This window comes from Salminus brasiliensis, chromosome 18 (genome assembly GCF_030463535.1).
Source record: "Salminus brasiliensis chromosome 18, fSalBra1.hap2, whole genome shotgun sequence".
Lineage (NCBI taxonomy): Eukaryota > Metazoa > Chordata > Actinopteri > Characiformes > Bryconidae > Salminus > Salminus brasiliensis.
The window spans coordinates 14,759,205-14,782,703 of record NC_132895.1 but is presented as its reverse complement, the minus strand read 5'-3'; the positions used below and the strand labels follow the sequence as shown (position 1 = coordinate 14,782,703).

Sequence of the window (23,499 nt, the reverse complement as noted above, 5' to 3'; positions counted from 1 at the left end):
ATAACTCGACCCGGAACCCTTCCAACACAACGAGTGTAACTACCCGGACAATCAGTGAGGGACACCGGCGGGAGGTTTGTTTGTGTTTTCCGTGCAGTTTACAAACCTGTGGTTTTCTGCATGTGCACCAACAGCCTCTGGACCAGCGACGACTGCAATCAGGCTTTCAGTATGATGCTAAAACCTGGGGAACTTGAGTAAAGTGAGCTGATTGCGGCCTGTGATTTACTGTAAAACTGTGTTTTTGTAAAAATGTGGAGCTTCGGAGCCGAGTCCTGTTTCAGCAGCTGAAGAAGCAGAGCAGTTGGTGTGATGACCAGTTCAGCTCCGAAGACATTTTATTTGGGCCAACATCCAATAATAAAAAAGAATGGGTAAGAAAGCGAGTTTTTAATCATCTCACCTGGGTTTAATGCTATAGGAACTGTTCACTGTTAGAGATTAGTTAGAGATCAGAGCAGTTGCCATTATGTTCAAAGTAGCTAGCTATCTATATCTTCTGTAGTGACTCAGCTTCTTTTAGGTGTGTCTATTCCTAACACAGATGTTCAGCTGCCCATCCACAGTTCATATAGCTAATATCCATAGAAAAGTAATACCAAAAGAATGAGATGCTCTGAAGCAGCTGCACATAAGCCTGAGGTTCCCATGCTCAGTGCCAAGCATCAGAGGGGTATAAAGCCCCCTGCTTTGTGTTGTGGAGCAATGAAACTACATGCTTGGAGTGATGGAGCATCATGATCTGATACCTTTGGGATTAGCTGGAGTGATGTTTGTGTCATGTGTCATCAGTACCTGCGACTGAATGCAATAAAAATTAGAAGAAGCACTGGGTAAGCAGGTGTCTACAAACCTTTGGCCATACAGTGTATTACAGTCTTTGTAGCTTCTGTAAGGCAGTCATTTCCTTTCTGTATGTACTGTATGTACTGTATGTATATCCTGTTTCTGGTAGATTGTCTGCGGCTGAGAAACCTGCAACAAGGCAGTCAAGTCGCCTTCATCAGACACAGCCCTCTGAAGATGAAGTACAAAAAAAAGGAAGCTGTGAAGGAGTTTTTAGTAAGGTAATGCCTAAATGTTGGAGGTGGCATATCAATAATGGATTTCTGGATCGAGCCAGTAGAAACAGAACATTTCACCGTATCACAAAAATATTATTCATCCAGTCCTTACGCTGTGTGATGTCATGTTGTCATTGTTTCTTTTACACTGTCCTGATCTGATGAATCCATTTCTGCTTGTAGCAAAATGAGAAGAAGCAGCGGATGCCTGTTGCCTTAACTTTGGCAAAGGATGAGGAGAATGTACAAGCACTGTGTGTGCCTGAGTCTAGATTGACGAAAGGAGCACACATTCATCAAGATCCTGCACCTGTAAAACGGACGTTACCAGAGAAAGGAGCTCACCTGTCTGAAAACAGTGAACATGCTCACAGACAACCACAGATGCAGAACACAGAAAATATCAGACCTTCAGGCCCAGGGCCGGCGTCACCCTTACAGGAATGTGGAAGAGCTAAGACACATGAGAAAAGGGCAAAAGATTGGAAGGGCCTGGCACAAAGGCTGCTGTTCAGTGAAACAAAAAAGCCTTTGCATGACCACGAGGCCAGATATGAGCAGGGTTCAGAAAGCTCTTCACCTCAGAAAGTAGCTACTTACATGAGGAAAAGCTTAAAGTTCAGAGGAGAGCGACCAGTAATCAGCCCTGATGGCCCTAAGAATACAACAAAGGACTTCATCCTCTTTAATCCAGCACATATGGCTGCTGCCAAAGAAAGGTCTGGTTTGCAGAAAGGAACTCATGGAAACTTGTCTATCTCTGTGCTCACTCCTCCACCTGGCATGGAGCTGAGCTTGCTGGGTGGCTCACAGGCACATGCAGGTAAGCTTATGCACGACACACAACTAGGTTTCAGCTTCACTGTGGCCACGTATATTAAGGCTTTATCACTATACAGTAGTGTGGGAATCTCTGATCACCTCTATTCAAATTTCTACTTGAATTAAAATTAAAGTACAGTAAGTCTATGTTTGTCTATGTATGTTTGTGGCTGTGATTTTTTTTTAAATATTTTATTTATTTTAAATGACCCCAGCACACAGCATTCATATGGCGGTTCCTACTGATCAGTCAGACAAGCTGTTACTGTCCAGCTGGGGTCTCCCCAAGCCTGTGCTTGAGAAGTACCAGAGTCTGGGTGTTAAGCAGATGTTTGAATGGCAGGCAGAGTGCCTCACCCTGGGTAAAGTGTTGGAGGGCAGGAATGTGGTGTATTCAGGTAACTGACTATATTTGATTTTTTTTTTTTTTTTTGGAAGAAAAAACTGATGCTGGGCAGATATACTGTGTCAATATATATGCATTTTATTTATTTTACGGCATTTATGTCTACAGTAATATGTTATATTCTATATATATTCCCGCACATTGCCAGTCTAGGTAGATTTATTCCTAATGTCCACATTTATTAATGTGTATAAATTGACTGAATTTATATATATATGTGGAAACAAATAAGACACTCTCTGGCTTTATATCATAATATAATATATATAATTTAATATTATTTTTATAGGCAGTGTGTTTAGGGAAATTCACATTTGCGTTGTATTTCATAAACCATGGACAACATTTCCCCAAAATTCCAAAGAATTGATTTGCAGAAATGACAACTGCTCAAAAAATGCTCAAATAATGCAAATAAATTAAAAGTTATTCAATTTAAACAACACAATACTAATATTTGAACATTGAGAGCATTCAAAAATCGGTATGATAAAAGAACCTCGACTGCCGATCACAGCTTTCATGTCTTGGCAGGCTCTTCACTTGTCTTTCACATTGCTTTTGCGTGACTTTGCCATTCATAGTCTGCAAAGTCACCTATTGGCATCATCTTAGTATTTCCGTATCTGTGCATTCCTAGTTGTAATACACTGTATTTTATTTATTTATGCTTTTTATATACAGACATAAGTGTATGGTTGACATTTACTTAAATTATAACAGTAATGCAGGAAAAAAGAGACCTGTATTTTTCTCCACCACTTTCAGCTCCAACCAGTGCTGGGAAAACTCTGGTATCAGAGTTACTCATTTTGAAGAGAGTCTTGGAGACTAGACGCAAGGCCATATTCATTCTTCCTTTTGTTTCTGTGGCGAGAGAGAAAATGTTTTATCTACAGGTTGGTGTGTTTTCTTTTTTTTTTTTTTTTACCTGTTTGAGTCTTTGCCATCACACACATGTTAAAAACACCACAGCGTATCTTTCTAGACAGTTATGCAAGTTTGTGACCACTGTGGTGTTTTTAGCAGGTTATCATCTATAACAACTGTGTTTTTGTTCTTTATAGCTTTATACCATTGGAAAATACCATAATGACATTATTAAATATATTTCCCACATATCTTGTAGTTTCTTTTTCTGAGATACGGGGCTCACTTAAAGGTGCTGTATATGATTCTTTGTTACGACTGTTGATATGTGAACTCAACATCAAAACAGTGTCACCCCTTCCTTTAGTGCTCCTTCAAGACCCCCATCCTGTGCACAAATATGAATGCTCCCTGTTGCAAATTGGCTGGAGTAGTGTTGTTGGCTCAACCCAAGCCACTTTGTTTGTTTGCTGTTTACAGAGCCTTTTTTCCAGTATGTTAACAGACTGGATAGCTAGCAAACCATTACCTTACAGGAATGTGGTGAAGCTGAGACACATGCAAAAAAGGCAAAAGATTAGAAGGGCCTGGCACAAAGGCTGCTGAAAAAAACCATGAGGAAGCGTTTTTTTAATTTTACAAAGTGTATTGGATTGAAATTGTATACAGACCCTTCAAAATATGCTGAATTTGCATGAGATCTTTGTAATATTTGCTTTTTTTTTTCTTTTCTTTTTTTATTATTTTTTTTATAAAGAATGTCTTTCAGGAGGCAGGTATCCGAGTTGAAGGGTATATGGGCAGCACTTCAGCAGCTGGGGGGTTCTCTGCATTAGATGTTGCTGTATGTACAATTGAAAAAGCAAATGGACTCCTCAACAGGCTCATTGAAGAAGACAAAATGGATTTGCTGGGTATTTACTGTTGCAGCAACTGATCTTTGCTTACTGAGATGTGGTGTGATGTTCATTCTTGACCTCTTTACTTCTCCTGTGCCTAGGCATTGTGGTTGTAGATGAGCTACACATGCTGGGGGACTCTGGTCGTGGGTATTTGTTGGAGCTCTTGCTAACCAAAATCCAATATATTGCAACCAAAACAACAGATAGGTACGTCCAGATTTTTAAAGGAGATATACACAACACCGCTCTGCCAGAGCTGCCCTCTTAAAGACATCTGTGCATTAATTCAATCCTTGAGGAGCATCTTAGTACTAGAATAAGGGGTTTAATGGATTAAAGATTTTCCTTGCAGTTCTAAAGCAGCATTGGAGATGTGGCAAATCAGACAGTGTTGAATGGTAAACAGATCATGCCATCCATGCTAAAATATAATCCATTTTTTGTTTGTAGGTGCACCGATAAGGGTTATGCTGACGGTGTACAGATTGTGGGAATGAGTGCCACATTGCCAAATCTGGACCTCCTTGCCCGTTGGCTAAGTGCTGAGCTCTACCATACGGACTACCGCCCTGTGCCACTGATGGAGTGGGTCAAGATTGGCACTAAAATATACGATGGCTCCATGAATCTTGTTAGACCATTCACACCTGCTCTCCCTGTAAAGGTCTGTAAAGTTAAGTGCAGGACGGTAACCATCACTTTCTGAAATGAACCGCTATTGGCAGATGAGTGTATACAGCATGACGTTTGTTTTCTGTCTTCAGGGTGATGATGATCACATAGTAAGCCTCTGCTTCGAGACAGTGCAGGCTGGCCACTCTGCGCTGCTCTTCTGTCCCTCTAAGAACTGGTGTGAGAAACTGGCAGACAGCATTGCAAGGGAGTTTTACAACCTTTACCACAAAGGTTTGTTCATTGTTGATCAGATTTGATCTGTTTCAGTTACTTCTATAGAAATACTTCTAACTCAAGATGGTATTTTTAAAAGATCTGGGTTAATCTGAAAAAGTCAGGCCAGAGTCCAAGATTACTTTGTCAGGTTTATTCACGGAACAGTCAGACAAAAACGTTTTCAGAAAATAAATCATCAGGTTGGTTAATATATAACTAAAATAAATGAAAAAGGTCATCATGGCCTTGGGGAACAACTCCGCTCATTCCCCTTAGTCATGATGAGGTGTTGATTTCAACGCTTTCTTTTCTAACTTAGTAACAGCTATTCTTCAGACTCTCCAGGTAATCCAACCATCACTGTGTGTTAACCACCCCTTTAACCAACCTTTTAATATTTACTCTACATATGTTATATCATGCTAAGCTTCTACAAACCCAAGTTCTTACAACTTAAAAAAGGAGTTACTTACCTCACACATATTCAGGAGAGTTAAGGTTGCAATTACAACACTGCTATAAATAACAAAAACATAATCAATAAAGAAAAGGTACAACCTTCTGCTAAAACATTGATTTATTTGTTTATTGCACATGAAGCTCAGCCTCTACAAAATGGCACGTTTACATGAGAAGAAAAAAACTTTCTTGATTCCAATAGAATATTGTAGTTCAAGTATAAATAAATAAATAGTTTCTGTTTCTATTTCATTTACCTTTAAATAAAAAAAAAGCAGTAAAATGTAGGACTTCAGGAGGCACTTATTTCATTTGAGCAGTTGTTGTAATGATAACAGTGCTTAACAAATCATATCTATTTGCAGAGAAGCGGGCAGATTCTGGAGTTCAGTCTGTGTCTCTGAACCAAGAAGGTCTTCAGGATGTGGTAGCCCAGTTAAAACGGTCTCCTGCAGGCCTCGACCAAGTACTGCAGCGCACTGTACCCTGGGGAGTAGCATTCCACCATGCAGGTACCTAATAATCCAATTTGCTTAATATGATAATCATCATCATATACCGATGTCCTCTAAGATGCATTCTGTTGACTTTTTTTAAGGTAATTTTGTGAATGCCTTTCATTAGTCACTGTGGAAATAAAGTGTTTCAGTTTCATCAAATGATTGACTGTTGCTCTCTGCATTACGATCTGTCTGTATATGAGGTGATCTGACGCAGTCATCACATTGTGTACATTTTTGATTTAGGTTTAACGTTTGATGAGCGCGATATCTTGGAAGGTGCGTTTCGTCAGGGCTTTATCAGGGTCCTGGCCGCCACTTCCACTTTGTCCTCTGGTGTAAATCTGCCTGCTCGTCGCGTGATCATCAGAACTCCGGTGTTCAATGGACATCTGCTGGACATACTGACCTACAAACAGATGGTGGGACGGGCAGGGCGTAAAGGAGTGGACACTGTTGGTGAGTGGTGTTTTTGGTGGAACCACAATAATTCCATGTTTAATGTCTGAATAAGATAAAGGAGTAAAGTTGCTTTAGCACTTTCCTATAGAGCCAGGGTCAACAGATTTTCTGTTATTTCACAGGTAAATCCTGCATATAGTTGTTCATGGTGATGAACTGTATGTTGCAGTATGCTGTTAATGAACTGTAACCTGGAATATTCTTTTAAACTGTGGTTTAGACTAATGCTTCTTCTGCATCGTACCCCAGGTGAGAGTGTTCTGGTCTGTAAGGAAGCTGAGCGCATGAAGGGTGTGAGTCTCATCCAGGGTTCCTTGAAGCCAATCAGCAGCTGTTTAGTGAAGCGAGAAGGGGAGGGAGTCACTACCAGCATGCTTAGGGCTATTCTGGAGGTATTTGAGCACTTCACGTATTCACATATATGATCCTAGGTGAATCTGTATACATTCTAACCCTCTTGTTTCTAACAATGCAAGATCATAGTGGGTGGAGTTGCCAGCACACCAGAGGAAGTGAGGACGTATGCATCTTGCACTCTACTGGCAGCCAGTATGGCTTCAGAACAGCCAGAAGCTGCTCGCAGTCGCGGGGCCATTGAATCCTGCATGGATTGGCTCATGGACAATGAGTTCATTCATATCCAAAAGGAAGGCGAGAGTGAGGAGACCCGTCACAGCAAAGGTTTCAGTAAATTTGGATATAGTGTGTTAACTCTTTGTAACTTTGTGCTGTTATCTTGCAGCGGAAAGATACTGTCCAACTCATCTGGGTTCTGCCACTCTGTCGTCGTCTCTGTCACCCCCAGAAGCACTGGGAATTTTTGCTGACCTTCAGAGATCAATGAAAGGGTTTGTCCTAGAAAATGATCTCCACATTCTTTACCAGGTAAAGTGTCTTGCTACTCTTTACCGTTTTAAATGGATCTGATATCTTAGGATAAACTGAACAGCTTTTGGATTGATGTCTAATGCACTTTTTTATTTTTTTTATTTTTTATTTTTTTTTTTTAAGATAACACCAGTATATGTTGACTGGACAACAATAGACTGGTACCAGTTCTTCTGTCTGTGGGAGCAGCTACCTTCTGCTATGAAACGAGTTGCAGAGATGGTGGGCATACAGGAGAGCTTTCTGGCACGCTCTGTCAGCGGAAAATTAATAGCCAAAACAGAAAAGCAGCGCAGACAGATGGCCATTCATAAACGGTAGGGTTTGATTTTTAAACTTGTAGCCAGAATTCATTTCGTTTATCGTTTATCTTCATAAGTTACAAAACTGACCTGTTTAGATATTTAGAACTCTTACATTTACTCTGGCAACAAATTTCAAATTTTTGGTATGTCTGTATGTATGTTTAGCTATATATTGCTTCATGTGGGTCAGTTGAGAGCTGTTGAGATGTTAATTTAAACTAACTTTAAAGCTTTTTTTTTTGTTGTAGCTTAAAAGAAAGAATTATTAGTAGCCATATAAGCTGATATGCAAGTTTTCAGTTTTGGTAGCAGAAATAAAAAAGCAGTATCATGCAACTTCTGTTTAAAAGTATTGTCTACTGTGGAAAACGTAGAACAATTCTGTTCTCTTACAGGTTCTGGAAATGAATGATGATCTCGTAGCAATGTCACTCTGCTTATGCTGTGTTTTGTTGTAGTTTTTTCACAACCCTTGTGCTGTTCGAGCTGGTCAGTGAGGAACCTCTTGGAGCAGTTGCAAAGAAGTATGGCTGTAGCCGAGGACAGCTGCAGTCACTTCAGCAGTCAGCCTCTACCTATGCAGGTTTTCTTGGTTCTTTACTCATAACTGAAAGCTCTCTCTCCATAAAGATGACAGTAGTACAGTAGTAGAGTCTTTTCACAAGAAGCTTTGAGCTGCTGCAGCATTTCATATCATATTTTGAAGTAAGTTTTTCAAATGCTTTTTTAACTGCAGGTATGGTTACAGTCTTCTGTAATCGACTTGGATGGCACAACCTAGAGCTGTTATTGTCCCAGTTCCAGAGTCGGCTGAGTTTTGGAGTACAGCGGGAGCTGTGTGATCTGGTGCGTATTTCTTTGCTCAATGCCCAGAGAGCTCGTGCACTCTACAGTGCAGGATTTGTCACTGTAGCAGAGGTTGCAAGGGGAAACACTGCTGATGTGGAGAAGGCCCTGCGGAAAGCAACCCCTTTCAAAAGGTATAGTTTTAGCAAATTTAGTTGTGTATGTAGTTTTGTATGGTGTATATACTCATCAGCTGTTTGTTTGATTAACTGCCCTGATTTTATACCATGTAAACCAGTTCTAGGCAGGCAGCGGATGAGAGTGAGGAGGATGCTCAGGAGCGCAGGAGTATGCGCTGTATCTGGGTGAGTGGAAAGAAAGCCCTGACAGAAAGTGAGGCTGCAAAGCAGATAGTGTTGGAGGCCAGGCTTCTCCTCCAGCAGGACTTGGCTCTCCTTGGAGTGGAGTGGAACCCTGACTTGCTCTCACCAAAGGCCCAAACAAATCCTTCTGATGAATCATCAAATGAGGAATTCCAGGATTCCAAGTTACAAACTGTGCATTCAGCTGAAGAGAACAACACTAACTCTGATGAAGAACAGAGATTGAGGGACATGATAAAAGGACATCAGATACCAGCTGCTCATAACCCTGTGTCTGGAAACATCACTCAGTGTTCTACAAAGATCAAGGTTTCCAGTGCAAGACCTCTGGAAGACCCTATGGATGTGGATCTAACAGATCAAACAAAGAACACCGCTGCTGCTCATTTAGGTGTGTCAGCATTGAACACTGAACAGCATTCTACTGTATTACATAAAGTGCTTAAATCCATCAATGCTAAAAACCAAACCTACCACAGTAGTCAAAACAAGGCTTCTCAAAAGGCCTCAGGACATGATTCAGATCTACAAAGTGTGTCTGTGAGTCCAGTATGCAAACGTAGGAGGATGGAAAGTGATGAAATTAAGATGGCGTCCAGAGCACCAGTCGCAGTAGTTGAAGAAGCATGTCCTATAACAGTTGCAGTTATTAGCAATACAACTTCAACTGTTTTTGAGAAAGGTTCCTTGAATAATCACCACTGTGAAGTGAACGCAGCGAGACAAGACTGTGAGCAAGCGGTGTCCTCTGTGCCATTTGTTCCATTTCATCTTGGGGAAACACTGGTGGTAACCAGTCACAGTCATTTTCCCTCCAGTGACAGGAAAAAGTCCACATCTAAAAGAAAACATGACAATGAAAGTGCCGACCACAACAGGATGATTCTTTCTATAAAGGGGAACTGCAAAGATACCGACTGTTACAGGAAAGCGAATAACACAAACAAGATGTCAAGACCACATCAAAGTGTGAAGACTTCACTGGACTTTTTGCTGAACTCCGAGGTAAAATCTAAAGTTACTACTGAGGTCATTCAGAATTCAGAGGAAAAGTGTAATTCTCCTGACTTGTATACAGGTCAACTGGAAGAATTTGGGGATAGTTTTCAGCTTGATACACAGACTGAGAGAATATTACTGCAGGAGGACAGGCTGGTGCATAACAACGGCAATTCTGATGTTACTCATGACGTTAAGGCAGCAAGCAGTCATATTGGCACAGAAGATGAGATCAATATTTCCAACCCCCATCTGGAAAATAAACACGTAGTCCCACACAGCACACCTGAAGATAAAAGCAGCAAAAACGACGAGGGCATATCATCTCTTTCCAGAAGTGATCAGAATGAACATCTGAAGGCAACATCAACTGAAGGCAAACCAAAGTACAACATTTCATTGACAGACAGCCAAATGGAGAACATTCTTAATTTTACCAATCAAATGCCTGAGGGAGAAATGAAATCAAATTTAGATGAATCTCAAGCCCAAAAGAACAAGACTGACTTTGTAACTGATGTTACAAAAGGGAGACCTGAAAATGTTAATGAGGACAATAGCCCCAATAGAAGCAGCAGCTTTTTATTTGACAGTCTTTATGACAGCTCCATCTTGGAGGCCATGGAAGAGGACGAAGCCGGTATAGGTGAAGAGGCAGAGGAGGGCAAGGCTGTGGAAACTGCCTTAAATGGGGTCAGAAGAAATGATATGGAGGATCAAGAAGCAATACAGTGGGGGGAGTCCTCCTTCAACTTGTCAGAGTGGGGAGACTCGCTAGTCATTGGAGAGCACTATCTGGAGAAACATAACAGTAGTCTGAAGGTCTGTGCTGGACCAAAGGTAAGCTCAGTTGAAGCAGAAAAGCCCACTTATACAGATGATATAGTGTCTGAGTTACAGGTGTCGCAAAGCAACGCAGCACATTCAGAAACTGCTGTTGATTCTTCGTTTAATTTTAGCCCTGGAATGCAGGACATTTTCGACAAATGGGTTGATCATTTCTCAACCCTCCATGAACCTCCAGAACAACCAAGCACAATTCAGAATGTGGCGTCAGGAGAAGTCAAGCAAGTTAATATTGTAGTAACTACAACTTCTGAGCTTGATCATGTAAACCAAATAAAATTTCCAAAGCCAGAAAATCCCCATGTAGGCAAAACAAATTTAGTAAGCCATGAACTGGTTCCACCCACACCTGTTTCTGAGCCGGTCACACCTAGAGTTAAAATGACAACTTCAGCCATACAGTCACCTATAAATTCCAGAGGTGACCTAAAGGTTAGACAGAATTCCCATGCAAGTTCTGGGCCAAGAGCTGATTTGGAGCTGAAAGTCACATCACAGTTGGACACATCTTTGGATGAGGGCTTTTCACTGCAACTCTCACAGGATGCCTCTCCTTCTGAGTCTACTCCAAGCAGTCCAGAATCTTTCTCTATTATTGATGTTGCAAGTGATAAAAGGCTTTTCGAGACATTTGTAAAAGAGTGGACAACGAAGAAGAGATTTTCTCTTTCTGTTGCCTGTGAGAAGAAAGATGGTCCAGTACAAGCAGAGTCTGCTATAGGAAGCAAGTTCAGAAAAGGTCAGGCCTGTATTTTGATGAAATTCTAAAGCATTCAAATGGTTGATCAATATAAAAGGTACATCACATAGACTTCTTTGATTTACTGATCTATTCTGTTTTATGATCAAAGCAACTACGCCAATGAGGAACAAAAGAAAAGATGGATTTGTCCTGAAAGGGCACGAGAATCTGGTCGTCATTGGCATATCTGTATGCTGGGGAGGAAAGGACGCATATTTCTTATCACTACAAGAGGAGCTGACAGACACTGGTACAAAAACCTTTCACTTTAAACTAGGGATGGCATATAGGTATTGATGTGTATCCAATCCAACCCTGTAACACACCTTGCCTGAAACGTTTGAGTAGTTGGACATGTCAGCATTCTTTTAGGTGCTTATCTGTGAAGTGCGTCTATTGAAATGGCGTATTTTGGGGGTTCTGAGTGGCTCATTGGTTTAATGCACTACCACCAAGTGCTTTCGTGTGGGCTGCCTGACCAGTTTGAAAAGAAGTGGTGGCTGGCTTTACATGTATCGGAGGAGACGTGTTAGGTCCTAACCAGCCTAGGGTCGGGGCACTGCTAGTGCTAGGGGGAGTTCTGGACAGGTTTGTAGGATTGGCAGTACTAAATTGGGAGAAAAAGGGAAAAAGTTTAGCCTAATTTTTAAAGAAACTATATTTGCTTTTTATTAGTGTAAAAGTCAACCTAGTGTCAAGCCATCTCTACAGTAAACATTGATTTACTATGGTATTACATCATACTTATTCAAACCTCTAAAACTTTTTTTCTGTTTTTCTGATGCAGCTATAAGTGCAAGCTTAGCACCACCACCACTCGATGAAAATCTGCCAGTGAAAGAGAGACTGAAGAATATTCAAGCATGTTTGACAAGGTCATCTTCAGGTACTGATGGAGTGATGGTTGCTTATGACTTCATTCAGTTATACAAGACACTACTTCTGGCATGTGGACTTTCAATAAGATGCACATTTGAGGATCCTAAGGTAAGAGAATCAGCCATTGCCGTCCCTTTCAATGAGGCAGTCAGTGATTTTAGATTTCAATTATTGTTGTAGACCTTTAACATTTTAAGATCTTCGAAGACTGTTAATAGCCGGACAGCAGATGCTTTTGTACATGTACTCCTAAATGTGGAGTTTACTTTGAATTCTAGGTTGCTTGTTGGCTTCTGGATCCAAGCTCCAAGGAGCGCACCCTTCACAACATGGTGACAAACTTTGCTTCTCAGGACCTCCCCTTGTTAGATGGAATTAGCTCTGGGCAAGGTGTGGCAAGTCTGGGGATGTATGGAGATAGTAGTCAGTCTGGCCGCTACAGAGCAGCCATTGAGTCGGTTCTCGTCTACAGGGTCATGACACAACTCTGTGTTCTCCTAGAAGAAGATGGTTTCTTAGGTGCATTTTTTTTTCTTTATCAAATTGCTGATGTAGTTGCTGGTTTACCGTTTTTCCTCTTGCGTAATGTTGTCGTTTGTTGTTTGTCAGACGTATTCCAGAGAGTGGAGATGCCCAACCAGTACTGCTTAGCTCTATTGGAGCTGAATGGGATTGGATTTAGTATTGCTGAATGTGAAGCTCAGAAACATGTGATGCAGGCCAAGCTCAGTGACCTGGAATCCCAGGCTTACCAGCTAGCTGGTCACAGCTTTTCACTGACCAGTCCTGATGATGTTGCTGAGGTCTGTCTTATTCTGGAAAAACTCTAGAAATTGTAAAACCATTATTATTTTTTACTTTTAGTTTGTACAGGGTTGTGACAGCCATGTTCTGTTGTCTCGACATTTTCAAGGTGCTGTTTCTTGAACTGAAGTTACCTCCCAATGGTGATTTAAATACTCTGAAGAATAAAAAGACTTTGGGATACACCAGGAGGGCAGGAGCATGTGCCCGCATAAAACTTTCCAAGCAGTTTACTACGACCAAGGTAAATATTCTGTGGCCCTGCACTTCTCCTCACACTTAAATATAATGGTAAACTGAAGAGCTTTATCATATTAATGTCATTTCCAGTAGTTTACTTTAATGCAATTTACATTCTCCAGGATGTTCTGGAAAAGCTTAAGCCATTCCATCAGTTACCGGGAATTATACTAGAATGGAGGAGGATAACGAATGCCATGACAAAGGTGGTATTTCCCCTGCAAAGAGAGAAGAGCTGGCATACTAAACTGAAGATGGATAGGATACATCCAGTCTCTCAGTCTCACACAGCAACAGGTGCAGAACATCAACATCAGATAATATGATGTTTCTAGTGTCTTCCAATATGTTAACCTATTTATTCCTCATTTAGGACGGGTAAGCTTCACTGAACCCAATATTCAGAATGTGCCGAAAGACTTTGAAATCCAAATGCCAACTCTTATTGGAGAAAGCCAACCTTCACAAAATAACATAGCTGGTGTCTCCAGCAAGACACGGTAAGCTTGCGTGCATGACCACATATTTTAGTGCATACTTGAATTTTATTCCTCTACACAAAAGTATATTATTTATTTTAAAGGACTAAAACATCTCGGACCAACCATCAGTTAATAGCGCTGGTCAAAGAGTCAGACAAATCCCCAGGAAAGGGGATGCCTTTTTCAGTCAGCATGAGGCATGCTTTTGTTCCTTTCACAGGTAAGAGTTCCCCTTTATTAGATTGAGTACATACTGTACAAACTGTCATAACTTTGATCTGATCGGTACCCTCCTTATTTTCCTAGGAGGACTAATTCTAGCTGCTGACTACTCCCAGCTTGAGCTCCGCATATTGGCTCATTTGTCCTGCGATAAACGGCTTCTTCAGGTGCTCAACAGCGGCGAAGATGTTTTCAAAAGTATAGCTGCAGAGTGGAAAATGGTGGATCCAGCAACAGTTGATGACTGCACGAGACAACAGGCAAAACAGGTAAGACCCGATTGTGTGGTAGTGTTCCTGAGGATTGTACTGATGATGATGATAATAATAATAATGATGATGATAAACATTACATAAGTCTGTTGACCTTATTTCCACAGATCTGTTATGGAATAATTTATGGCATGGGTGCAAAGTCACTGGGGGAGCAAATGGGTATTGATGAAAACGATGCTGCCTGTTATATTGAAACATTTAAAGCCAGATACACAGGTAAAGAACTATCAAACTGGATCCAGACTTGGGAACTATTTTACATAATTAAAAGATGTATGATTAGATTACCAATTTTTACACAAAGGTATACAGGCATTTCTTCGTGAAACTGTCAAAAACTGCAGCAAAAATGGCTTCGTCAAGACGTTACTGGGCAGGAAGCGGTATCTACCTGGGATCAAAGACTCAAATGTGTACATAAAGTCTCATGTAAGGTTCCCTTGTATATTTTAATATGGAAATATTGGAAACACCTTATCCTAATTAGTGCTCTTCCACTCTCCAGGCAGAGCGACAAGCAGTCAATACAACAGTCCAGGGCTCTGCTGCAGACATTGTAAAATTGGCCACTGTCAATATCCAGCGCCAACTGGAGGCAGCTTTTCCTGGAGTTGCACATTCCCATCAGCATAACCCTAGCGGGACAGGTAAGCCGACCTCCATGCTAATCCAGCCTTAGGCGCTCGTTTCAGTTTTGCCAGATCATGAACTGTGTTTTGTTGGGCTTTCTTAGCAGAAAACGGACGATATAGGCCTCCATCTAAGCCTTTTCGAGGGGCTTTCTTTATACTTCAACTACATGATGAACTCATCTATGAGGTTGCAGAGGAGGACATCATTCAGGTAAAGTAGACATTTCTTCTGGATGTTACGTTTCACATGGGAGCCGGATCAGCGTGCTAAAATCTCTCCATTTGACAGGTAGCCCAAATTGTGAAGTGGGAGATGGAATCTGCCATGAAACTATATGTGAAGCTCAGAGCGAAAGTTAAAGTGGGTCCAAGCTGGGGAAACCTCCAAGACTTGGATATCTGACTGAAACTGATTTTTCTACCTCATTCTATGGTGTTTTTTAAAATATATATATATATAACTGTAAACATGGTGCGAGTACACTAATGATATGCACTTTCCTTTACTACTATTTTAATCAGCCAAAATGAAATGGTTTTTAAAAAAAAAGTTTATTTATGGATATCAGGTACCTTTTGTATGAATTTGTAGTAATAATAAACAATGTTAATTCTGTTTGTGCCAGTTGTCACTGAGAAGCAAAACACCAAAAATTCAAATCTCCATTTGACTCGATTTAATGAACAGAATTTGGCTTTTCTAAAACACTTCTGCACTTCCAAACTTCAAAAGATACATACTGCAATAACTTAGTTTAAAGGACTTACAATTATTCAGCATTTCTAAGACATTTATCTATTTTTGTCTCAGATTTGAAATATGTATACAGCTTTCCAAACTTTAGTGCATCCTTGGCGGTTATATTGTTTTTGGTTCTACAGTCCTGCTTTACATGATCTCAGAAAACATTTGCATGCCACAGTAAAGAAAACTGAAAAAGTGCACACGCAATTCTAAATACAGCATTTAAGAATACTGCAGTAATTACCTTTAAGACAGAAAGGTGCGGACAGTGCCTTTTACCAAGCCTCTACATATGGGACACTTGCGGAGTGAAGGAGCACATTCTTTGCAAACCACCAGATGCCCACAGGGTATGAAGACAATGTTGACTTCTTTATCCATGCATACTTTACATGTGCGTTCCTCTTGCAGTCTCCTCAGCTGTTCCTCCATAGGTAGATCTGTTAAGATAGATGGACAACATTAATTCAAATTATAGCTATGTCATCAATGCTGACTCTTTCAGGGTGGGATCTGTATCTGATTCCCTTAGTGTGATGCTACAAACTTAAGAAAAAGACTTCAACAAAACAAAACCTCTCGTGTTTGAGTATACCTGAAAGATCTTGACTCGGTGATGCAGCTTCATTTGTCTGGGCTGAAATTGCAGTGAAAAGAACATAAAATGGATTGTCAGTATTATGTAGTGAAGTAAGCTTGTTGTGGAATTCTCCCTGCACACTTTAAAAAGGTAAGTGTTCTTTGAGCATCACCTCAGGTGTCTTAAGGGGATCCCCACTTAGGTGTTCCTACCCATTAGCCATGACCCCAAATACTGACGATCATGGGTTCAGAGACAAAGACTAACACGGAACACATGAAATTCACAGACGTTATAAACCAATAGAACTGAAGAAGGTATATACCCATTAATTCTCTTAAGAGGAACACATCATTCTTTTGAATCCAGTTTCGGAAGACCTCTGCTGCTGCATTCCCTTTAGACAAGACCAGATCGATCAGCTGGCCCGTCTGCTGCTTGACAGAAGTGCAGTTGCGTATGGTGTCATACTCTTTTTGGGAAATTACATTTTCCTCTAGGAGATGGTCCATTAGACTCTGGACACTTTTTAATCTCTGGGTCAAGGCAGTATGATGCTTTTTCAGAAACGTAAATCCATCTGCAAAAAAAAAAAAAAAAAAGAAAATAAATAAAAAATAAATAAATGAGCAAAAGGATTTTTTTTTGTGGAAAGATCCAACACTACCAACCAAACTTACCTGAAGCCATTTCCTCAGCAAAGAGTTCTCGCTCCTCCTCCCTTTTCTCATCCTCAGCACTAAGCAGGTCGGACACCAGCTCCTGCACAGTTTTATAGTTTTCCCCACTGGTGAGAATTTTGCTCTGAACAGTCTGCTTCACTAAACTTCGGTCAAAGCCCATTTCTAAGGCTGACTTCACCACAGGTGTGTTCATCATGACAGCATCTTCTGAACGTTCTTCTCCTGGACCCAAATGTACCACTACACATAAACGGTAAATAAAAATAATCAGAGCATGTAATGGGATGCAAAATTATTTTGGTACACAAATATGGTAATGCTATGTCCTTTACAAGTATTTACTCACCAGGTGGATCAACAAATTCTCTGGAGTTGTTGTCTCCATTAGTCAACAGCTGTGAAAACAAGATCACTGTTGAGATCACTTCTTGTAACCAGACACGAGCTAAACAGCAACACTGTTTTCATATTGTTGTTTCATTATTCATTGGGGCTGGCCCAAACAGCATTTTACGGGATTTGATTACTCACTGGTGTCTGTAAAAGAGTACCTGAATACTAATTTAAAACCACCGTTAAACACAATAATATTTCAAAATTAGTCCATTTTAAGCATGTCTGTAACTGTAGCCAGGGAATGTAGGTTTACTGGTGATTGTGCAAATGAACTGAAATCAAAGTTCAGGCATCCAAGCATTTCTTGGATAATAATCACTACAGTTATACATTAGAGGTCATTAAAACCATTGACATTTTCTATATACATGGCTTTTTTTTAACTGCATTTCATATTCCAAGTCCAAAATTGAGAAATGACATCCAATTACTCAGATTATTCAGGACAACCCAATTAGTTGTTAAATTTTTCTCCACGCACCTGCTCGAACAACCTTGGAAATCTTGCTTGAATCTGATGAACAAACTCTTGTCCTTTCTCTTGCAAAAGATATTCACACCTGTAACAAATGGGAGGGTTTTGTAAAAATCTCAACACAAGACATTTTAAAACTGAAACAAATCGGGGAAACAAGTTCCTTATTCACCTTGGAAACCATTTGGCATGCTCCACCCATGGATCATCACCAGACTCCCAACATCTAAGTCCTCCATCACAACAGAAGCACTTCACGTCATCATTGCGACCTACCAACGAACAGATTGTTTATTACATCATACTGACAACAGAAAACCACTTCTCATAACTCCAACTGCCCAAAACAATCTTACCAACATAGTAAAAGCCAGCCTTGGCCAGCTGGTCTGGTCGAACTGGTATCCTTGCAGGCCAGTTGACAAATGTAAGCAGCCTCTCATCACACTGTTGCATTGCTGAGTTAGAAACATTAGCCAGTCCACCACCAGCGGCAATGGACACATTATCTGCTCGGTCACCTCTCACAAAGCGGCAGTTGGGGTAGTGCTTCTGATGCTCAGACACTGCCCTATCTCCAGGCTCCCAGTTGCTGAGCTGCCCTCCACAACTAAAGCAGGCCACTCTATCACCCTGGCCAAGATAGTAGAAACCAGCCTTTGCAAGCTCAGCAGGGGTGACTGTTGCGACGGTCCAGTTCTGGAAGGTGTCCAGCCGGTCCTGCTCCCAACGCATGCTTGGCTTGTGGCAAGCAGAAGGTCGCTGATGAGACATATCCTCTACTCCACGAGATGCAAGTGGACTAGAGGGGGCAAGGTTACTGAATCCCATGTTGAGGTAACCAGCCTGCTCGTCTGCCTGGCCTGAAGTTGAAGCACCTGCAGAAGATGTACTAGCTGTAGCCGAGGCAGGAGTATTTATTTGTAGGACAGCAACATTACGAAGGGGAGAAAAGGCAGAATGGGAAGAGGACAGAAGATTGGCTGTGGATGGTAAGCTCTGGATGAAGGTACAGTTGGGAGACAGCTGTTTGTGCCTTTCTGCTGGACATTCCCCTGACTGCCAGTTCTCAGCAATCACATTGCAGCGGAAACACTGAACACGATCACCTACGCCGGTGTAATAAAATCCAGCACGGGCGAGGCTTCTCTCAGTCACAGCTGCAGTGGAGGGAAACTTGGCGAATGTAGAAATGCGGAACAGTTCACTTGAGTTGTCGTACTGTAGATCTGCTGGGGCACTATTTCTGCAAAGACTTCTTAGGAAAGGACTATTTTGAAGGATTTCCATTTTTAGCAAGAAAGAAGGGATGTCCATCAGGGAAAAAGGCTGTACTTATTACATCCAGGACCAATGAGGATTATAGTGTGTGAGAAGGCTAAACTCAAGATGACCAAAAAAATTACAAGGATAAACCAAGATGTTTGTGCATCAGCGTGAGAGAAGACTAAATAAGTTGGCATGAAATCAAAAGCTGACCACAAACAGAGCTGTCCAATCTTATCCACAATGGGTGTTGCAGCAGGTTCATTTTACCCTTGATTCTACTTGAGATCAACTGGTTGAACAAAGGACCTGCAGCCACACTTGGTCCTTTGCAGATACGAGTGGACACCCCGTCCAAAAATAACCTCTCGTGACCAAAGAAAACATGGGAGAATTTGACATACGTCTGATCTAGAACACCTCAGAATGTGTCAAACATAACCTATCCACCACAAAAAATGTGAATGAACATAAATTAAATTTAAACTGTCCATATCCCCTGTCTGATTTCATCCAGGATCACGGACAAACACAAAAAAGCCATAGGGTGAAGATCCCATCTCAAAATGAGACATGACGCATTAATGGCACTATTTAAGTTAAGGTAAAGATCACTAATTGGTATCCGGTTTCCTGGATGTGCCAAATAAAGCCTTTCTCCCTGCTGGACATCCCTCAGGTTGGTGTTTAGGTAGCCATGACAGAATATTAAATGCAATTATAAAATGAAATTTTCTTCTTCAAAAGAAAGACGCGTCTCTTGATGGGAGCTATTTCTTTGCTTCGGGAACCTGGGGAATTGAAAGAAGAAAATGGTCAATTCATGCTCTGAATGTCAAATTTTAATTCAGTTTTAGGTGAACACAATGCCAGGACAGCCGGTTGAACTTGCTGAACAACTTGACGGATTAAACAGAGCTGTGAAGGTATTGTCTTCGTGTCAACCTTTTGATGGGTGACTGACAACACACTCATGTACACACCTTTTGCCATCCACTAATTTCTCCTCTTTCATTTTATTAATTAGAGACCTTAGGACTGATTGTTGTGTTTAAGAAGGACACTGTGACATTAGATAAGCACGTGCTGTGTTAAGTTTTCAGCTGTGGAAACAAAAATCAAAATGGACCTCCTAACAGTCATCAGAGCTGATCAACATGTTAATCAAACACTGCTGGCGCGGTCATATTGATAGACGCTATCCAATAGTTCCCTGTTTAATTATTACAATAAAGTTTTGATACATTTTTAATGAACAATCAGAGTGCTGCTTTGTTTTTAATATAACAAATAAGAAGTCATGTATGTCATTATACCTGTAAAGTTTATGTAAATTAGAGGACCAGACACAGTCTGTGTTGGTTAGGCAGAGGGGATGGCCAAGGCTGACCTCACCCCCTCACTGTGCTCGCTCTCGCTGTGGTGAATGGGTCAACCTGTTTTAACCTGTCATTCTGAAACAAGTAGATTAGGTTAGATTCTGTTCAGGTTATATCCAAGTCATGCTGTGGTAAACTGCATACTTAAAATGCCAATGAAACATAAAAAGAGAAAGATTAATAAAGAGAGAGAAAACACTAGTAAACTTGTGTCCCTATGAGCAAACTTGGCAGCTAGTGTGAGAGCAGCACTTATCTTGAGTCAAATGTGTGACTCAAACCACATGAATCCAGGAAGTAAAACTGATGTGTCTTTCTGACACGTCATGTGGCTGATCATGCAACTAGGTGTTCCAAAACCTATATTCTGAGTACTTTTGCTATTCGATTTCCCCAAATATTCGTCTGTCCCAAATACAAAAATCCCACAAAAATTGTTGACAAGCTGTTATTTTAAGGTACTGCTACATAATGTTGCTAATGAACATGTGTCAATAAAAAAGACGACAACCTGTCCAGTTCAACTGAATTAGCACTATGATGTGTGTAAAACATTCAATTAAATGATTCTACTCAGTTTTTTTTTTCAGAGTATTTGTAAGGGTGTTTTTTGTCTATTGCAACCATGAACAAATTATAACCCTGTAATATATATCAGGCATCATATACAGGACAGATCCCTAACTTTCTAGCTACATTTAATTTAGAGAAGGAAAACTAGTAAGCTAGTAGTCTCCAACCCTGCTGTCTCAGGAGCTACTTTTCCACAGACTGTGTGCCAACCCTAACTAGTCCACCCCAACTAATCTAGCTAACTCCAAATGACTACTTTCAGTCCTTAATTGGCTCAAAGGGGTGTATTTGGAGGTGGTTTGGAGTTTAGGGTTAAAACCCACAGGAAAAAGCTCTCCAAGAGGGTTTTGACCACTGCACTGAACTATGCAGGTTAGTAGAGATTACGCCTAAATGGAGCTGAAGTGGCAGCAAATGTTGTTATCTGCACCATGACGTGGCTGGCTGTATATGAAGGATTATGAAGGCTGGGTGTGATTACAATCTTTTCATTTAGAAACCATGAGCAATCCTGTCCAGAACAAACCTGTCCAGGACAAACCAGTAAAATCCCACCTCACACTACAGTTGTACAAATGAATACATGAGATTGCTGACAAATACTTGCTCCCTTTCCTAAAATGGAAAACTCACCACCATAGCTATAATCAAAGATATCCAGATGTTACTGCCAATACCATGTACTGAAGACACCATGGCAGCTGAACGTAGCTATGTCAGTTAACCAGCACCAGCACTAGCACTAGTACCAGCACTAGCACTAGTACCAGCACTAGTACCAGCACCAGCACTAATACCAGCACTAGCACTAGTACCAGCACCAGCACTAGTACCAGCACTAATACCAGCACTAATACCAGCACCAGCACTAGTACCAGCACCAGCACTAGTACCAGCACTAGCACTAGTACCAGCACCAGCACTAGTACCAGCACCAGCACTAGCACCAGCACTAGTACCAGCAGTAGCACTAGCACTAGTACCAGCACTAGTAGTAGCACCAGCACTAGCACCAGCTATCGGCCTCACTTCGGCCTAGATGACACTTACACTGTTTTCGTGTATCCGACCATTTACACAGGTTTTTGACAATTAAGTTAGCTATACCAGCGCACACAGCTTAGCTGGTTCCTCTGGCAGCTATTTGTAATGGTTTTGTGTAGCTATAACCTCAGCTGGTAGCTGAAGAGGCTAACGTTAACAAGTAGCTATGCTAGTGGTTAGAGGCGGGTAACATCCGCCCGCACGGCTGCCTCCATTTTGCCAGGTTTTTAAAAATCGCGCAGTTACAAAAAAATTCAGTTTAACAGCGACTAGAAATGCAAGGAAACCAAATGAGGAGTTTGTCTCATCCACCTGGTTTCAGTAAGCCGGATGAACTCACCACAACGCGCTGAATAACCCAGCTGTGTCGTTATTTAGGAGACGCGTCCGGGCTGGAGAAGAGACGACACCCTTAGAAAATGGCTCGCTCGCGACAAGCCTGTATCTAACGACTGACGTGGGAGGAAGATAAACACCTTACTGTGTCTGATCTGCAGAAAGTCCTGCTTTAATTCTGAGACACAGCTGAATATTACAAATATATATATATATGAACGTAGCTAGATTTGTATCACACTATACTTGATATTACCAAACTATTATTATGGTGGTTTTGTTAGGGTGATTTTTTTAAATTTATGTTATAAACACATTAATATAGCTAGCTATATATTAAATAAAATGCCTACTTGTTTTTTGTTGCCTAAATGCACTGCAGTCAATAAATGTAGCTACATGTTTTGTGAAAATAAACTATTTTTTTAAATAATTGCAATATTCATATATAATATAATATATACATAAATACGTAAATAATATAATATGAAAAATTCAGCCATCATAGAAAATAAAAACAGTGCTGTAAAGACATAACTCACCTTCCCAGAGCGGAAGTTTCTTCAAATCTGCCTGCCCTGCTTTGTATCGCTCACTCTGGTACTTTCCACATGAGGTCATTGATGCGTGGAAAGTCCTACGCTTCCCCGAAGCTACCACTTATTTAAACAGTGGAGGGAAAATACTGTGCTCGCTGATTTTCCGGAAAATATCACTTTTCATCATTTTTCTTTTCGATTCAGTGCAGTAGCTACCGAGCTCCACATTAACATCTCTTCAGATGTTATACTCTTCAGCAAGTAGTTATAAAGAAAAATCTGTGCAAAAGGTGCCAAAAAAAAAGGTATGCAGCACCCAACCGAGCTGAGCGGAACCGAGCCCCCCTGGATGGGTGGAAGTAATATTCTACAAAATAAAAGCCAAAAAGAATTCCATAGCTAGACAGACTGATCTCTTATTTTAATAAGACCTGTGGGATACATACATCCATTAAATATGGGTATAGGTTGTCATTTTACTGTTCTTCACTAGAGTACATTCATAGTCCATTTAAATTAATACAAAATAAAATAATGTAAGGTTTAACCAACATAAACCTGAATCTTTGTGTACATGCCATTTCCTGAAAAGAAGTATGCATTAAAAGACAATACATTGAAACT

General features: G+C 40.8%; 2 protein-coding genes across 6 annotated transcripts; one reads left to right on the top strand and one right to left on the bottom strand.

The window, feature by feature from the left end:
- Nucleotides 1–780: 780 nt before the first annotated feature.
- Nucleotides 781–15,475, top strand: polq (polymerase (DNA directed), theta). Its single transcript, XM_072662515.1, has 32 exons — nt 781–833; nt 956–1,067; nt 1,248–1,887; nt 2,102–2,284; nt 3,061–3,191; nt 3,920–4,076; nt 4,163–4,271; nt 4,515–4,728; nt 4,829–4,970; nt 5,780–5,926; nt 6,161–6,373; nt 6,626–6,768; nt 6,853–7,033; nt 7,119–7,261; nt 7,388–7,581; nt 8,028–8,152; nt 8,306–8,549; nt 8,654–11,322; nt 11,435–11,575; nt 12,113–12,312; nt 12,483–12,723; nt 12,814–13,007; nt 13,118–13,252; nt 13,371–13,545; nt 13,622–13,748; nt 13,832–13,950; nt 14,037–14,221; nt 14,332–14,443; nt 14,532–14,656; nt 14,733–14,874; nt 14,961–15,070; nt 15,149–15,475. The coding sequence occupies exons 1-32, from the start codon at nt 781–783 to the stop codon at nt 15,260–15,262; spliced, it is 7,920 nt and encodes a 2,639-aa protein (XP_072518616.1). The 3' UTR covers nt 15,263–15,475.
- Nucleotides 15,476–15,521: 46 nt separating this feature from the next.
- Nucleotides 15,522–23,164, bottom strand: birc2 (baculoviral IAP repeat containing 2). Of its 5 annotated transcripts, none has more exons than XM_072662651.1 (10): nt 22,879–23,164; nt 20,321–20,458; nt 18,095–19,795; nt 17,911–18,010; nt 17,745–17,823; nt 17,214–17,262; nt 16,865–17,107; nt 16,510–16,764; nt 16,200–16,241; nt 15,522–16,044 (listed from the first exon to the last, which is right to left on the bottom strand). In XM_072662651.1, exons 3-10 carry the CDS (start codon nt 19,053–19,055, stop codon nt 15,851–15,853), a joined length of 1,923 nt encoding a protein of 640 aa, XP_072518752.1. In that variant the 5' UTR covers nt 19,056–19,795; nt 20,321–20,458; nt 22,879–23,164; the 3' UTR covers nt 15,522–15,850. The 5 variants fall into 5 exon arrangements, with proteins under 5 accessions (XP_072518752.1, XP_072518750.1, XP_072518751.1 ...); XM_072662649.1 differs by lacking the exon at nt 22,879–23,164 and adding an exon at nt 22,341–22,452; XM_072662650.1 differs by lacking the exon at nt 20,321–20,458.
- Between the last annotated feature and the right edge of the window lie 335 nt (nt 23,165–23,499).

What these genes read in the sequence shown, in the direction of transcription:
- polq (XM_072662515.1), top strand. Translation starts at nt 781, where the DNA reads ATGTGTCATCAGTACCTGCGACTGAATGCAATAAAAATTAGAAGAAGC. An exon ending in AGCAGTTTACTACGACCAAG is followed by an intron (nt 13,253 to 13,370) that starts GTAAATATTCTG and finishes TACATTCTCCAG; the next exon opens with GATGTTCTGGAAAAGCTTAA. An exon ending in TGCTTTTGTTCCTTTCACAG is followed by an intron (nt 13,951 to 14,036) that starts GTAAGAGTTCCC and finishes TTATTTTCCTAG; the next exon opens with GAGGACTAATTCTAGCTGCT.
- birc2 (XM_072662651.1), bottom strand. Translation starts at nt 19,055, where the DNA reads ATGGACATCCCTTCTTTCTTGCTAAAAATGGAAATCCTTCAAAATAGT. An exon ending in CATGCCAAATGGTTTCCAAG is followed by an intron (nt 17,824 to 17,910) that starts GTGAATAAGGAA and finishes CATTTGTTACAG; the next exon opens with GTGTGAATATCTTTTGCAAG. An exon ending in AGAATTTGTTGATCCACCTG is followed by an intron (nt 17,108 to 17,213) that starts GTGAGTAAATAC and finishes GTTTATGTGTAG; the next exon opens with TGGTACATTTGGGTCCAGGA.